This window comes from Crinia signifera, chromosome 8, assembly GCF_055691185.1.
Source record: "Crinia signifera chromosome 8, ASM5569118v1, whole genome shotgun sequence".
Taxonomy (NCBI): domain Eukaryota; kingdom Metazoa; phylum Chordata; class Amphibia; order Anura; family Myobatrachidae; genus Crinia; species Crinia signifera.
In genome coordinates this window covers 3,968,446-3,984,220 of record NC_139224.1, presented here as the reverse complement: position 1 = coordinate 3,984,220, position 15,775 = coordinate 3,968,446, and the positions used below count along the sequence as shown (strand labels likewise).

General features: G+C 45.0%; 2 protein-coding genes across 6 annotated transcripts in view; both read right to left on the bottom strand.

Annotated features, from left to right (window-relative positions):
• CELSR3 (cadherin EGF LAG seven-pass G-type receptor 3) overlaps positions 1–6,811 on the bottom strand; it is a 151,410-nt gene extending 144,599 nt beyond the window's left edge. For all 4 annotated transcript variants that reach the window (XM_083155599.1, XM_083155601.1, XM_083155602.1 and 1 more), the window contains exon 1: positions 2,227–6,811. In XM_083155599.1, coding sequence (XP_083011725.1) covers positions 2,227–6,580 — 4,354 coding nt within the window. In that variant the 5' untranslated portion in view covers positions 6,581–6,811. The remainder of the gene's footprint in view (positions 1–2,226) is intronic.
• A 4,741-nt stretch (positions 6,812–11,552) lies between these two features.
• NCKIPSD (NCK interacting protein with SH3 domain) overlaps positions 11,553–15,775 on the bottom strand; it is a 93,037-nt gene continuing 88,814 nt past the window's right edge. For both annotated transcript variants that reach the window (XM_083155597.1, XM_083155598.1), the window contains exon 13: positions 11,553–15,523. In XM_083155597.1, coding sequence (XP_083011723.1) covers positions 15,320–15,523 — 204 coding nt within the window. In that variant the 3' untranslated portion in view covers positions 11,553–15,319. The remainder of the gene's footprint in view (positions 15,524–15,775) is intronic.

The window sequence follows — 15,775 nt, the reverse complement described above, 5'->3', positions numbered from 1 at the left end:
GCTCTGCTTCCACTATAAAGTTAATATGCCGTAAAACCTTAAATATATTGTTGTTGTTGTTGTTAAATGGAAATGTAATCAACGCTATAGTTGGATGGCCGCATAATTTATCACTTGCCGCCATGTTTCTAAAACCAGACCCCACAATAACATACTAAAAATACACTTTTTTGAGGCTGTTAAATGATAACACGAACTACAATCTATTTCAATGGCTAACAAGTCATGTTTTCTGAATTTCTTGAATCATGCAGATAGTATCACCTGCTTTCATAGACAGAAATCCTCAAAACTTGACCTGTGGGTAAAAGTTGTGGGCTGAGGGTGAGAACCGCTGATCTATTGTATATTTGCACAGAAAGTCAACGAACCGAACAAGTACAGTTAAACCAATATGGGTGATTGTAACGGAAACATAAACAAATTAGAGGTCTATTTACTAAGTCATGGACGGAAATAAAGTACCAGCCAATAAGCTCCTAACTGCCATGCTACAGACTGTGGGTCAGATGTATAAGCCTGTTGAAAAGATAAAGTGGAGAAGAAGTAGAAGGTGATAACACAGTAGCCAAACAACTATGTTTGAAAAATGACAGTTAAGGTGCCCATACACGGTACAATTGCTGGGTGCGATGAGATGCGCGCTCCCGTCTCACATATCATCGCACATCTCAAAAAGTATGTGCTGCACATACTATATGTACTAGATCTCACCTCATTGCATTGCAAAACCGATGCGAAGCAATCTAGTCCAAATTGTATACAATAATTGGACCGTGTATGGGTACCTTTAGTAGTTGATTAGCTGGTGCGTTATCACCTTCCAATTTTCCCTTCACCCAGCTTAATACATCTGCCCCAGTGTATCGAAAAATGACAGTTGAGAGCTGGTTGCTACTTTATCTCTCTCCACGGGTCAGTACATAGAACCCCTAATCTTGCAGGGTCTCTACAATCAGAATTGCGAGTACAATCTTACAACAGAGACTCATTACAATTAACATAGAATCAGACGCCGCTGCTTATGGATCACTAGACCAGTTTTGTAAAAAGCTCAAAGACAGATAATTAGCACCAATTGTTATGTTGTATTATAGGTCACAGACTTAGAATTTCTGAGCTTGACTATAAAAGTAAATTGACACATTAACATAACATGTAAAGAAAATGTAACACTCCTAGGGCCTTATTCAGATTGCATCGTTACTGCGCGCATTCGCACGCAGTACCGATGTTGTGCGTCTGCGGGTCGCCGGGTGCACGCACCCATGGCAGCGAGAAGGGGGGGGGGCGGAGATGGGCGGGAAGCGCCGGGCTGCCCCATTACTATATGGGAACGCCCAGCGTTCCATGGGCGTTTCCATGAGAACGCTGGGCGTTCTCATGGTAATGAGGCAGTGACGCGGGTGTGTGGGCCGGGTAGCTGACATCACTGGATGTCAGCTGCCCACCCATATCATGCCAGCGTGCACGCATATATATGCAACTGAAAAGTCACTTATATATGCGTGCACGCTAAACATCATTCGATGGTGACCATCGAATGATGTGGGCGGACACCCCAGCAAAGCGAATGGATGTTTATGCAAAACATCCATTCGCTGCTGTGCGGGCGAAGCCGCACTTTGCTGGGGCGACGGGGGGGGCGTGCGTTCGCCGGGCGGGGTTTGGTGAACTCGCAAGGCTGCGAATCAACCTGAATAACCCCCCTAGTTATAGGAATGTTGCCGATAATTGGGATGAGTCAGAAGCAACGTCTATCCCTGTTTGACTTCTAGACTTTGTCTATTAATCTGTCTGCCGCAGCAGTCTAGCAAGCTCTGAAATTCCACAGGGTGAATTACAAAATCTGCTCGCTGAAGCAATAGAGACTCTTTGTCTTATAAAGGGCAGAAAAACACAGTTTTTGATTGATTACACAAGAGCAGAACCGGTTACAAATATATAATATAAAGGTGACTTAACACTTCGGGTGCCATGTAGGGGAAGAGTGGGCAAACTTGAAAAAGTATTGTCAGTATAAAGGGCCAACAAAAAAAATCTATAGCAAATATAAAAACGACAATATCTGAGGATATTTTTAGACACATTGGACACCTACAGTAGCTTCAGGTGATTCTACAACCTTGACAAACAAGCCACACGCACAATGCAATAAGGACATAGCTGAAAACCAAGCGGCTGACTAACAGATTGGGTGTAAAATGAAGTAAAGAGAGAATTTACCTGACACTGTGACCAGCATCGATGCCATCAATGGGCGATTGTTGTCAAGTTTCCGGCTTAATCTTAACTCCCCACTGGAATGATTGACAATTAACAAATTTAGCTCATTTCCACGCTCAAAGGTGTAGAAGAGTCTGTCTGATACATCGGGGTCGTAGGCTGGAATCTTCCCAATCACACCAGAGGGGAATGTGTTGGAGTTGTTGGAGATGTAATTATTGAAGAGTATCTGAAAGTTCTTCAAAACGGGAGTGTTGTCATTTTGATCAATCAGCTTAATATGAATTGTTGCCCTGCTAACAAGAGGAGCTGAAGTTGCCTGGACCACGATAACATACTCAGATTTGGTTTCATAATCCAAGTCTATGAGGGCGGTCAGCTCTCCAGAAAAGAAATCCATCTGGAAAATTTCGGGAATGTTGCCTTCAACAATCTGATACATTATTTGGGCGTTGGGGCCTTCATCGGGATCCGTGGCTTTGATTTGGCCAACCACGGAGCCAACAATACTGTTTTCCTTTACGAAGACCTCAAACTCATCCGCTGGGAATACAGGGGCATTGTCGTTGACATCCTGGATGGTTACTTGAATACGGACTGGGCTCCTTTGGGGAGGAATGCCTCTATCCACAGCATAGGCTGTCAATTCATAGAAGGAAACACTTTCTCTGTCCAACTTCCGTATCGTCCGTATGATACCAGAGGTCGGTTCAATCGTGAAATCTCCATCGCCATCTTCACCGTTTTGAAAAGTGTATTGTACCCTTCCATTGGAATGAGAATCCCGGTCAGTGGCAGAAATCTGTAGAACGCTGGTAAAGGGAGGAGCATCCTCTGAGACTATGCCGTGGTAGAGGGTGTTCAAAAACTGAGGAGCATTATCATTGACATCGTTAACCATCACTTCTACATATGCAGTGTCTGATTTTTGGGGAATTCCATTATCTTTTGCCACAACAGCAATAGTGTAAGTCATTTGGTCCTCATAGTCCAGCAGTGCACTAAGTGTGATGGCTCCAGTGTCGGGGTTAATACGAAATTGAGGAATGTTGTCCTCCAAAGAGTATGTGATCCTGGCATTCTCACCCACGTCGTCATCTGTCGCACCAATTACCAGCACAGTGCTCCCAATTGGGCGATCCTCGTTGATATCAACCGGGTAGTGGGCACTATGAAAGACGGGTCTGTGAGTGTTTGCATCGGTGATGTTTATATGGACATAACAGTTATCATGAAGGATGCGGTCAGAGGCTGTCACAGTTAGGACATAGCGTCTCTCCTGTTTGTAGTCAAGGGGCAGCGACAGGGTGATTAATCCTGATCCACTGAGGGTACTAATGGCAAAGCGGTTGCGGGTGTTCCCCCCAGTGATCTGATATGTGATGGCGCTGTTCACATCCCTGTCTATAGCAGTTAGGCTAAGTACACTGCTTCCCACATTGGCATCTTCATTTAAGCGAATAAAATATTCCCGCTGGGTAAATTCTGGTCGATTGTCATTCACATCCAGGACAATGACGGTGACGCTGGCAGACGCAGACAATGGTGGATTGCCGTGATCACGGGCCTCCACCCCAAACTGATACTGTTCCACAGTCTCTCTATCCAGTGCGCCACTCACAGTGATCCAACCAGTTGCGCTGTTGATAACAAAGGGTGTGGCAGACGACACTCCCGTTAACTTGTACTCCATACGGGCGTTTTCTCCATAATCTGCATCGACAGCTTGGATGTGAATCACTGAGTGACCCAAAGGGACATTTTCGAGCACATTTACTTGAAATGGGGTGCTGACAAACATAGGGGCATGGTCATTTATATCTATCACTTGGACACTCAAAATACCAGTGTTGTTTGATAGTGGAGGGCGGCCAGAATCTTGGGCACGGATTTTGAGCGTATACTCCCTCTCTTTTTCAAAGTCCAAGGGTGCTACTACCTGTACGGCGCCATTTAAACTATCAATAGAGAACTGACCCCTGGTGTTACCGCTAATAATGTTGTAATGGACAACGGAGTTACTATCCTTATCAAGATCAGTGGCCGAGACCCTTATAATCTCAGAATGAGCTCTTATGTCCTCCCGCACCTGGACAATGTACCGTTTCTCACTGAACTGGGGCACGTTGTCATTCTCATCTAGGACAGTAATCTCAACTTTAACAGTGGATGACCTGGGTCCTGGGTCCTTACCTTGATCACTGGCCTCTACAATCAGAGAGTATTTCTCCCTCTTCTCTCTGTCTACCTGCCCGCTGGTGGTGATTAAACCGGATCGTGCATCTATTTCAAACACGGAATGGGCTGCCTGTTCATTCACAAAACGGTACTTAATATTAGCGTTGGCTTGGGAATCAATATCGGTGGCTCTCAGTTGCAAGATGGGGTACCCCTCCTCCACGTTCTCCCTAATACTCTCCCTGTACTCTGCCTGCTCAAACATGGGGCTGTGGTCATTTTTGTCAGCAACGGTAACGGCTAACATGGTGGTGGCCGACAAACGTGGGCTGCCGTGGTCCACGGCGGTGACGCGGAAGTAGTGGAGGTCCATGCTTTCCCTGTCTAGAATCTCTATGGTGGAGATCAGACCTGTCACTGAATCGATACTGAACAGCTCCAAAGATTTTCTATTCATCAGAGCATCCATGGTGTAGAAAACCTTCCCGGATTCTCCAGTGTCAGGGTCTTGTGCTGTCATGGTTATCACAGGGGTCCCAGGGGGCTGATTTTCAGCCACCTGGACCTGATAATTATACTGGGGGAAGTGAGGATGCCGGTTGGCTGCCCTGCGTGTTCTTATCAATGGAAGGGATGCCCTCTCCCTACTCCTCCCACTGGCCCCTTGCTTGACATCTTGTGTTGGTGATATATGAGGGAGGTGGAATGGATGAGGCTGCATTGCTTTGCTTCCAGCTAATTGTTGTTGAGAGAACAGATCAGTGCTTGTAACCTTCCCCAGACTGGATGCTGGAAAAGGGGGTTTTAGGCAACCTTTGGTGGAGTTAAATGGGAAATAAACAGAGCAGGGTCCTCTTGGGGGAAGCTGCTGCTGACGACTGGTTGTAGGGAGCTCAGCTGATTGCAGCCGGGCACTGGGAGCTGTCCCATCGCTTGGTGCTGAAATCTCCTCTCTCTGCCTGGTGTCCCTGGGCTGCTCTCCCCCGCTTCCCTGTGTGCAGCTCAGCAAACACAGCCCACAGAGAGGGTCACAGCCCTGGCTCCGTGCAAAGCCACTGACATTGGTCAGCAAAATCATCCCTAAATGCAAAAACTCAGCGTTGCACACACAGGGCACTGATGGAGAAGGGGTCTGGGGGTGCATTTGACGGCTTTGCAATCTAAATGGAGTTAATTTATGCAGGTGTGCATGAGGATAGGTCCTCATATGGCAGCGCCTCACACATTGCAGAGCCCCCCAGGCGTCCTTCCCTCTGCTAGGATCATGCACAGCGAACATCAGGCATCCCCCAGCAGCAATGAAATCGCAGGGACATCCAAGCCCCCTCTTGTCATAAGAATGATGGCACAAAGGTCTCCCTCCGCAGGAGTGCCCCTGCTCCTGACCAGACCTGCCGGTACTAAGGATTAGAAGCCCCAGGGTGCAATTGCCATCCTTGCAGTGATGCACCTGGTCCCCAGCTCCTGCAGCAGGGGGTGAGCTGCTGGGTATATACTGCAAGAGGAGAAGTTGGGAGTTGGGTAGGCAGCTGCTGTATTGGTACATTGTCCTATTGCTGGATGTGGCACCATTGCATGGCAGCATGGGCTGGCAGTGCTGTTGCAGAAAAGCATGAATGTCCTTAGTGCTGGGACTCTTAAGGCAATGGGGTCCTATGATGGGCAGGGGGTCCATAGGAAGCACTATTGATTTTGTAATCCAGTAACAGCCAGGGGGGTCCCCCTTGCTCCTGGCCCCCCCTGGTGGCTCTTCTGCCGGCCCTTTGGTCCTACAATTGCAAGCAGGAGGCACAGGTCCGGGATTTGGCAGATGAATGCAGGTTCCCAGTGCCCCCAGGGGTCCCCCCCGGCCTCCTGCCCAGCTGTATGCAGACCCCCAAGTCCTGGTAATGCACTTTGCAAGGATGCAGCCAGTCGGTGCTCCGGCTGAGGGCCCCCAGCAGAGGGTCCGGGGCCAGGGACACCTGCACAGTCCCTCCTGGCTGCTCTGGGCTATGGCAGCCCCCTTGGTGGCACACAGCGGCTGCACAATGCACAGGGCTGGGGGAGGAGGGGTGGGGGGCCGGCTCCCGGGGCTCCCCCAGCCCCATGCATGCTTCCCCAGGCTGGGAGGAAACAAAGGGATGGAGAGGAGGAGAAGGTAAGCCAGGCTGGTCCCCAGCAGCGGAGCAGCCATAGTGTCCCTCCTTGTCGCCCGTCACTGGGCAGCGGCGCTCCCCTCCCCCGCTCCTCCTGGCTGTCTCCCGGCCGCGGCAGCTAGCATCCACTCGGCGCTGGCTCTCCTCACAGACGGCGGCTGCAGAGTCTCCGGGCGCAGCATCTCCCCCTCACCCGCCTTTCATCCAGCACCGCCAACATGGCTCCCGGCAACCCTGATGGTCCGCTCCACCCCATCTTCTTCCCAACCCCCTTTACTACGGCCGCCACTTGGTACAGCCCACAGCGCATGCGCAGCGCGGGGCCAGAGCCAGTGACTGGGCCAACGGGCGCCATCTTTAATGCTGGCAGCGAGGGGAGCTGTCCCGGGTGCTGACACCCTGACACGGGGGACACCCGTATACTCAGCACCTCCGCCGGGAGCTACAGTAAGGTCCATATAGGGATAGATAGATGGAGAGGGAGAAGAGATAGATAGAAAGATAGATATAGATAGGTAGATAAATAGATAAAGATGGATGGATGGATAGATAATTAGATAGATAGAGAGAAGAGATAGATGATGGATAGATAGATAGATAGATAGATGGATAGATAGATGGATAGATAGATAGATAGATAGATAGATGATGGATAGATAGATAGATTGTTTATAGATAGATAGATAGATAGATAGATAGATAGATAGATAGAGGGAGAGAGAGAGAGAGAAGAGATAGACAGATAGATAAATAGATAGATGGATAGGACATAGATAGATAGATGTAGATAGATAGATACATAGATAGATAGATACATACATAGATAGATCGGATATTAATAGATAGTACAGAGATTGATAGATAGGACAGATACAGATTGATAGATAGGATATAGATAGATCGTATATAGATAGTTGGGATATTAATAGATAGTACAGAGATAGATAGATAGGACAGATATAGATTGGATATTAATAGATTGACAGTTGATAGATAGATAGTTGGGCTATTAATAGATAGTACAGAGATAGATACATAGGACATATATATTGGATATTAATAGATTGATAGTTGATAGATAGTTGGGATATTAATAGATAGCACAGCAGGCGTCTGTGTAATAAATAGTCACACAGACATATTTGCTTTTTCAACTGAAAAACCAGATATCTCTATGTGACTATTACAAGGGCACCTGCCTGCCCCCTGCCCCCTGGCTGTTTGGTTTATATATATATGTCACACAATTGAAATGAAGATATTAGACCCGTGCCAACAAGAAGTAATTGATCATAACCTAAAGCCCTGCACACACTCTTATAGTGTGTACACACGGTCTGATTTCCTTTCCAATGTTGACGATATAGTCAACATCGGATCGGCATCGGATGCAGATCGCAAGGGTTTTAACCCTTGCGATCCCGATCCGATCCCGATGCGCGTGCACGTATCGGAAGCTAGAAAGTCTTGGCTGCCTTGTCTATATAGTGCAGATCTGCACTATATAGTCAAGATTGGACGCAAATCGGATGTGCCTTAAGATCCTATCCACGATCCGATCTGATCGGATCGTGGATAGGATCTTAAGGCACATTTGACCGTGTGTACACACCATTAGATTTGCTTTAGATTTGATGTTAGATTCGATTTTCTATTAGATCTGGCATTAGATCATCCCATTTGATTTGGCATTAGATCTTTACTTTTGCATTCGATTCGATTTCACAATGTAGGCACAATGTACTCATTCGATTTACCGGATCGAATTCGAGATTTCCTTGGCTGCACAGTAGATTTTTCTATTCGATTTTGAGAAAACGGGAGCGCGCATCGAATCGAATGCAGAACGAAAGTGTCCTAAAAACCATTCTATGTGGATTCGATTTTGCTTCTATAAGCAAAATCGAATCGAAAACAGGGAAAAAGCGAAGCATGTGTACACAGATTAAGGATGATCTGATGTAAGGGGTATTTTGAGAACCTGTCTCACTTTGCTGCAGGATTACTTCACAGCTAAATGAAGCATTCTTTGACTCCTTTGTCATTTGTGACCTCACATTGGGCCTTGTGAGTGCAGACAACCTCTGGCCTGCTAGCTGTTGTGGAACTGCAAGCTCCAGCATAACCCAGCAGCCAGAAATAGACACAACTCTAGTCTATAATTTAGCACTATACAGTATAATATGTTCACTAATTTATTGCCTATGCAGACATATTAGACATTTGCTTTCATAAACTATTTTTGGATTACTAATAATTATTAATATCTGAGTTCTAGTCTCTTAATTCCTGCATATAATAGAATTGTCTTGACATCGCTCTGACCTCATACAGCAGTTCCCATAACATACATCCCACTGTAGCCCCACAATCAGAGGAAGGTGATCGCTGCCTCCTTATGATAAATTGCTTTTAATGACACCCAGACAGTATCGTAGCCCTTTGCCAGTCACACTAATGGCTGCCATTGGTATCATCCACATCACCCCCGCATGACTTGCAGCGATGGTGCAGACCCAACCTCATCTGCTAATAGGAAGCTGCTGAATACGATGAACAGAGCCCAGATCTGGCTCATTGTCCCCAATATCACAATGTGTAAGATCCGCCCTCTATTGCTCACATGAATGCTTAGCTGAGTTCATTCAGCCAGGATCCCCCTGGTCGTGCTGGTCATTTCAATCACCCCATCCTGTCTGTTACTGGCTCAGCGTGTAGGTCTATGCATTATAGGAGACAGGTCTGCTAATGACTTTAATCTTTCCTAACAAGACAACATATGAAAGCTGGGTGATAAAGGAAAATCGTCTCAACATTATTTATTCTATTTGTTTTGTACACAACCGTTTTTTACTATGCAGATATGACGTAGGTTTATTACTTACATAAGACACTAGTTATAATACTCTCATCATTGCTGCGGTTTTTATTTTATTTATTGGCATATGTCGCAGTTCTGCAGGATCCAACTGATGCCAAGCTTTACCTGAGGGTGACGGTGTGGGCAATACAGAAATAAACATTTGTTTAATTCTTCATTTTTGTGGGCAATATTTAACTAAACGGCAATGAATTGACTCGGCCGTATTTGTGTTTATTTATACTAAAAGGACAGTCGCTGTGAGCGGCGCTGGCATTTTCAGTGGATATTTTTAGGATCTCTCACTGCAAGGTTGGCACTCAAGGGGTTAATAATATCCTTTTTTTTGTGTATTTTCTGCGATCCTACAATTTTTAAACCTCAGGATAAAACAAGTCATTCAGAATGAGAACACGCGATACAAAAACATTATACCGTAGACCGGTGGTCGTCACCCCTAATCCTCAAGTACTTTGAACTGGTCATGTTTTCAGGATTTATTTTATTACGCACAGGCGGTTTAATCTATATTGCAGGGTCCGTAATTATCCCACAGACACAAATCCATGCTCATTTATGTATTGTTAGGGGCTGCGGAACCTTTGTAACACCTCCAGTTAGTCACTTCCTGTCCATCACTTTCCCATGAAATTCCCTTGCAAATGGGATGAGAGCAGCACCTTGGCGTGTGCGCAGTGCAATGGAGCCCATCAGCAGTCTGAGGATAGTCGTTCTTATGCATGAGCATCGGCCATAGAGTACAAACATGAACTCGGTCCGGTTCGTGGAGAACCCGCCCCCCCCAGCCTAATCTGTGTACTTGGGAATTTTTCAAACCTCTTCGAATAATAATAGGCATATTTTCCAGATGATACGTCTACAATAAAAAAAGGTAGATACGGCAATGGTTGACGCATGAAAAGGTTGACATGAGTATTTCCACAATTTTGTTAATTTTTGTAACTTTACCGTCCACATGGACTCTGAATGGGAACAGAATTAGGCTGACCATGGATTGGAACATAGTACATTAATGGGGAGTCTACGTGCTCAGGTGTCACAAGGACTCTGAATGGGAACAGAATTAGGCCGACCATGCATGGGAACAGAATTAGGCCGACCATGCATGGGAACGCAGTACATTAATGGAGAGCCCACATGCTCAGGTGTCACATGGACACAACACTGAGAACCTCATGACAACCTAGACACAGGTGATGGTATGAATAAGTCGTCAGCGCTAAGGGCCTCAGGTACAGCGTAACATGCTTTAAGAAGCTTACACACTGGCCAATACATCGGCCATTCGATTGAATGACTGTTATATCAACGGACCATCGGCCAGCGCGTAGCATTGATATATCTGTGAAGCATCATTCCCAGATATCGCTGTGGAACGCAGCCAATGCCCAATATATCGACAGATTAGTGTATCGTTCTGTGTGTACGGGCAATACGCCAACCGCCCATACAGCCGCTGCAGAAGCCTCCGGTGATTGACAGTGGCTATAGGTCATAGGGTCAACAGAATAAAGGTCGACATAAATTAGGTTAACCACTAAAGGTCGACTGGACTGAAAACTCATGTTGACCTTTTGACTGTCGACCTAATACTTGTGTCGACCTTCCAACCCTGTCGACCTTAGCCATGTAGTTGAAAACTGCAGAGTGGATGTTCATGGGGTGGAGATGAATGATTTGAAAGCAGCGGTAGAACCTTTTGAAGCCCAGAGCTCTGGTCCGTGCACAGTGTTGGGACCGCTGTAACGGTATTTCATTCTAAAGTCCAGATGAGAGCCAATGGATCCTAATGTGAAAGGCAAGTCCAAATTAGCACCTGGAGTGACACCGTTTTTCGCCAATCCACAGACTTTCCGACACTCGGCAGCCTGAACATCGTATTTCGTGTTACAGTTGGAAGAAACGAACAAAAAAAAACAGCCCGGGATTCTGGGGATTATTTCGGTTCACACTGACAAATTCCTTCTTAGATGGACAAAACCATGTGCACTGCAGGTGGGGCAGATGTAACAGGTGCAGAGAGAATTAGATTTCACTTGGTGAAATTCATAATTTGGAGTTCTTCCTAAAGAACGTACAAGCAGCACAAACCATGTACGTATAAAATAACCCAAATGAGACCACTATAATAGCGTTTAATTTCCTTTATTTCAACAGAGTTATTTGAAATATTTTTTTAACTGGAAAACAAAAACAAAGTTCCACATACAATATTGTTGGTCAGATGCACTGGTGGAGATCTATAGCTGGTTGAAGGATTAGCTGTCAGTTTACAGGTTTTAGTTGAGAAATATAGACAACGTAAATGAATCCAGGTCACGAAATGCACAGGATGACTACAGGTTTACAACAGAACACAAATGGATACAACTCAAAATGACGCCGCCATTAAAGCAAACCGTATATAAACATGAAACTTCTATTCAGAGAAGATTAGTTAATAAATAAGAACTTGAGATCAAAGCAACAATCAAAACTAAAATGTTTAATATACATCATTTTAAAGTGAAAGATATCTGTGGCGTACGCTATCTTCAGCACCGAAACAGCGACGCAGCGTCACTCACTTCTGTAGCTAGATAACGCACAAAATCAACACTCCTAACAAACAGAAGGAAAAATAAGGTTAAAGCAAAGTAATACAACTACAGGTAACAATAGAGCATAAAGCAATGCATGACAGCAGCAATAGACCCATTACTATACAATAAACCCGGTTCTAGACTAATACACTTGTGTGAAAGGCATTGCTGTAGCAATATTAAAGCACATTATTTTAGTAATGGGGTGTATGCTGCTGTCACTAGTAAGAGTCACAGAGGTGTATGCAGTAAGGTGCGATAACATGCTTGTAGGTCTAAAGCGGCAATCATTTGAAACATAGGTGCGCAAATTTGTTCCTTAGAACCCTTAACATTCCATGTTTTCTAGGTCTGCTCACAGAACAAGTGACATAATTAGCGGATGATCATTTAAGAATGTTTTACGTGACTAAGACTGGGTCAGTCCTATCCAGCCTGTGCCTCACCAGCTGCTGTGAAACTACACATCCCAGCATGCCCTGCTACAGATTAGTGTTCTTCAATAGCGAAACTGTGTCAGGGACTACTGGGACTTCTAGTTTCACAACAGCTGGGGGGATTCAGGTTGGCCAGGCCTGTGCTGGGTGACCTGGAATACATGAGCTGTTTGGGGTCCTGAGGACCAAGTTTGAGAACCACTGCTGTAGGGAACAAGACCAGATTCCGTTAATAGTTCTCTCATATTTCTGTGTGTGTGTGAGCGGACAGCGGTAGTGAACCCTCTAAGCCAGAGGTTTCCAAACGAGGTCCTTAAGGCATCTAAACAGTCCAGATTTTAAAGGATATTGATGGTGGAGCATAAAGGCTTCACCTTTTGAGTGCCAACATTGCTGTGAGCGATCCTCAAAATATCCACAAACCGTGTCGCTCACAGCGAATGTGCTTTTGTAGAAATAGATACAGCAAAGTCTAATTGATTGAAGTCTAGTTAAATGTTGCTGTGAGCGGCGGTAGCATTTTTAGCGGATATTTTGAGGATCTCACAGCAATGTTGGCTCTCACAGGGTTGAATAAAAAGGGTTTGCTTGGCTATTTTCACATCTATTTTGACAAATTCCCTTGGCACTTAAAGGGTTAAATCCCAATGAGGTACTAATGAATTCGTGCTTAATCTTGGATATTCTTAAAACCCGATCCGCTGGGGTGCTGTGAGCACCGTTTTTGGGAACTTGTGGTTTAATCTCTTTCTTCGGAAGTGAAGCATAAAGCTTTAGAAGACCTTGATATAAAGTAATCTTAATACATATATTTGGGGAAATTCATTCTGAACACCTGGTTACTGTATGTAGACTATGGAAAGATTCCCACAAGCCCATATGGAACGGTGACAGAAGTCCCCAACCCCCAGTGCCCCCTAACAGCCCACTCTTTAAATAATCGCCGCTTTAAAATCACCAAGTTCATGGAATCCGCACACGGTTACATATAAGTATGCAGTAGATTTTCCAAATTTCTTAAAAATTAAAAATTCTAGCATCATTTTCCCAAAACTGATAATTCCCTTTTATCTAGTAAATAAAATGATACAGTAGGTGATATGTGGATACAGAATTATTTCCAGTGATTATATGCAGGAGTATCCAATGGCCAGCCCTCCAGTTGGTGTAAAACTACACGTCCCAGAATTCCCTGCCAGTTTTGCTAGGAGGGCATGCTGGGATGTATAGTCCCCCACAGCTGGAGGGCCGCATATCCAGTTCCCTTTACATATGGAGTTACATTTGTCCCATGTTACCCGTGTTACCAAGCTATTTAACAACATGTATGACAATGGAAGTCTGAAATTGTGTTTTGCGGTTGGTTAGAACATACAGGACATGTCAGCAATATCAGTGAATAGATATAGAATGCCAAAATCTTCAGGTTTAGTTGCAGCAATTGCTAAAAAAATAAGAGTCAGTCATGCGTATGCTTTTGGTAAATAAAATAGAACTATATTTCGGTTTAGCAATATCAATAATAAATTCTGTCATTCGTAATAAAGGTATTAGCAGACATGTAGGTTAGTTTTATTAATAATCACATGCTTTTAATCATTTTTAGTAAAAGAAAAAAATTATCCTGATTTAGTAATTTTTTTTTTCTATGTAACTGTTTTGTCACCTTCTACTCAACAGAGGCAACAATTCCCTCACTATGGAAATGGTGCCTCGTGCCTCAGTAATGTCATCCGGGCCACGTGCTAATATATCATAACCGTACGTGACGAATCGCCTGCTCATCTGCATGGCTTCCTCACAGAAAGACATGAAGGGGTCATTTCAATTAGATGAGAGGGGCGTGAATTGCTGTTGTCAGATTGGCAACGGTACCCAACACACCCCCTTGTGTACTGTATGCATGCAGTACTATGGGACTACAAACTATAATCTGAGAGTTTGCAGCAAACGTGTGGCAATTACAGATGTGACGGGCTACAGATCCTACAGGCAAAACGTATGTCACTTGCTGCGATGAATGTGCCCAGGGAGGTGTGGATGTACTGCCCCCACACCTGCAATCTATAGGTTCACATGGGTGCGGTCAGATCGCAGCCGGTTTGAATGCGGTACATTTGCAGAAAAGCTTCAGTCTGGTCACACCTGTATTGCGGGATGAGGGGCTTCACAGCGAATTGAAGCAACCCCTTACTGTGATCCTGCCTACCATGGAGGTCGAAATTATTCTCTAGGAACCAGTGACCTCACTTTGGGCGTCATTTTACAGTTCTCAAAAACAGTTTTTCTTTTTAAAGTGAGGGGAAATTCAAAAATACTGTAATTAAACTCCAATAATTCTCTCTTTTATAAAAATCCATCTATCTACCAGTGTAAACGGATATAGCAGAACGTGTCTATTTCTGCGGATCCCAGGAACAACGTCACGTAGAGGAGAGAGTAATGTATATAGGAAGCATTATCTCCTACAGATCGGAGACTGTCAGTTACACTACAGAAAAGCAGATCATGGATAAGTATAGGCCACACGCCATCCTATAAACCCAGCAGGCAAAGCAAAGTTCTACTTGAGATAAGATACAAATCTACAATTCCACCCTCCTGCTGTAAGATCTCAGACAACTAAATGTCAGCCCTGAAAAGCATTAGGGAAAAAATCTGAAATAAAATCTCTAATGCAATATTGTTAGCAGCACAGATTTCCAGCAGCTACAGCACAATAACTGGCGGAGACCATCCGCACCTTCCCTAGTGGAAGGGCCCGCGGTAACACTGCTCTGTAAACAAGCCACCGCCGCGCCGGGGTTCTGTAGAAGAGAAGACGACTATAAATGGCGTTTGTAAACGATTTTGTCAGTGTGCCACATCAGTGCCCATTCAGCCGCTCTCCTGAGAGATTTGAGGGAACTCTCTGTATATTTCACGGATAATCATTTTGTCCATCTGGCAGTGAGGTCCTTCCTCTTCTTCATCTAGAATCCGCTGGAGTGAGCTGTGGAGGTCTGGCTGGCAGTGAAGGTGCTGCAGGTAGTCCGTGGAGCGGATGATTGAGTGCATCAACGACAGATACTCCATGCGAAGCTGCGGGCGGAAGGTTGAATAATTGGAGCATTAGTAGGTGGGAGTCATGTGCCAACTTCTAGAACATATTGTAATGACAGTAATATGATAAGCGCCTGACAAATATACTACAATAGTAACATGGATTAGTAAACACTCTCACTTTGCAGAGGGGTGGGTTTCAGCACCCTGGATCGCCCCCCTGCATGCCTTTAAACTGCAATCGCATGCAAATAAGCAATACGTCACTTCGTATGCAAATTCAGACTCCGT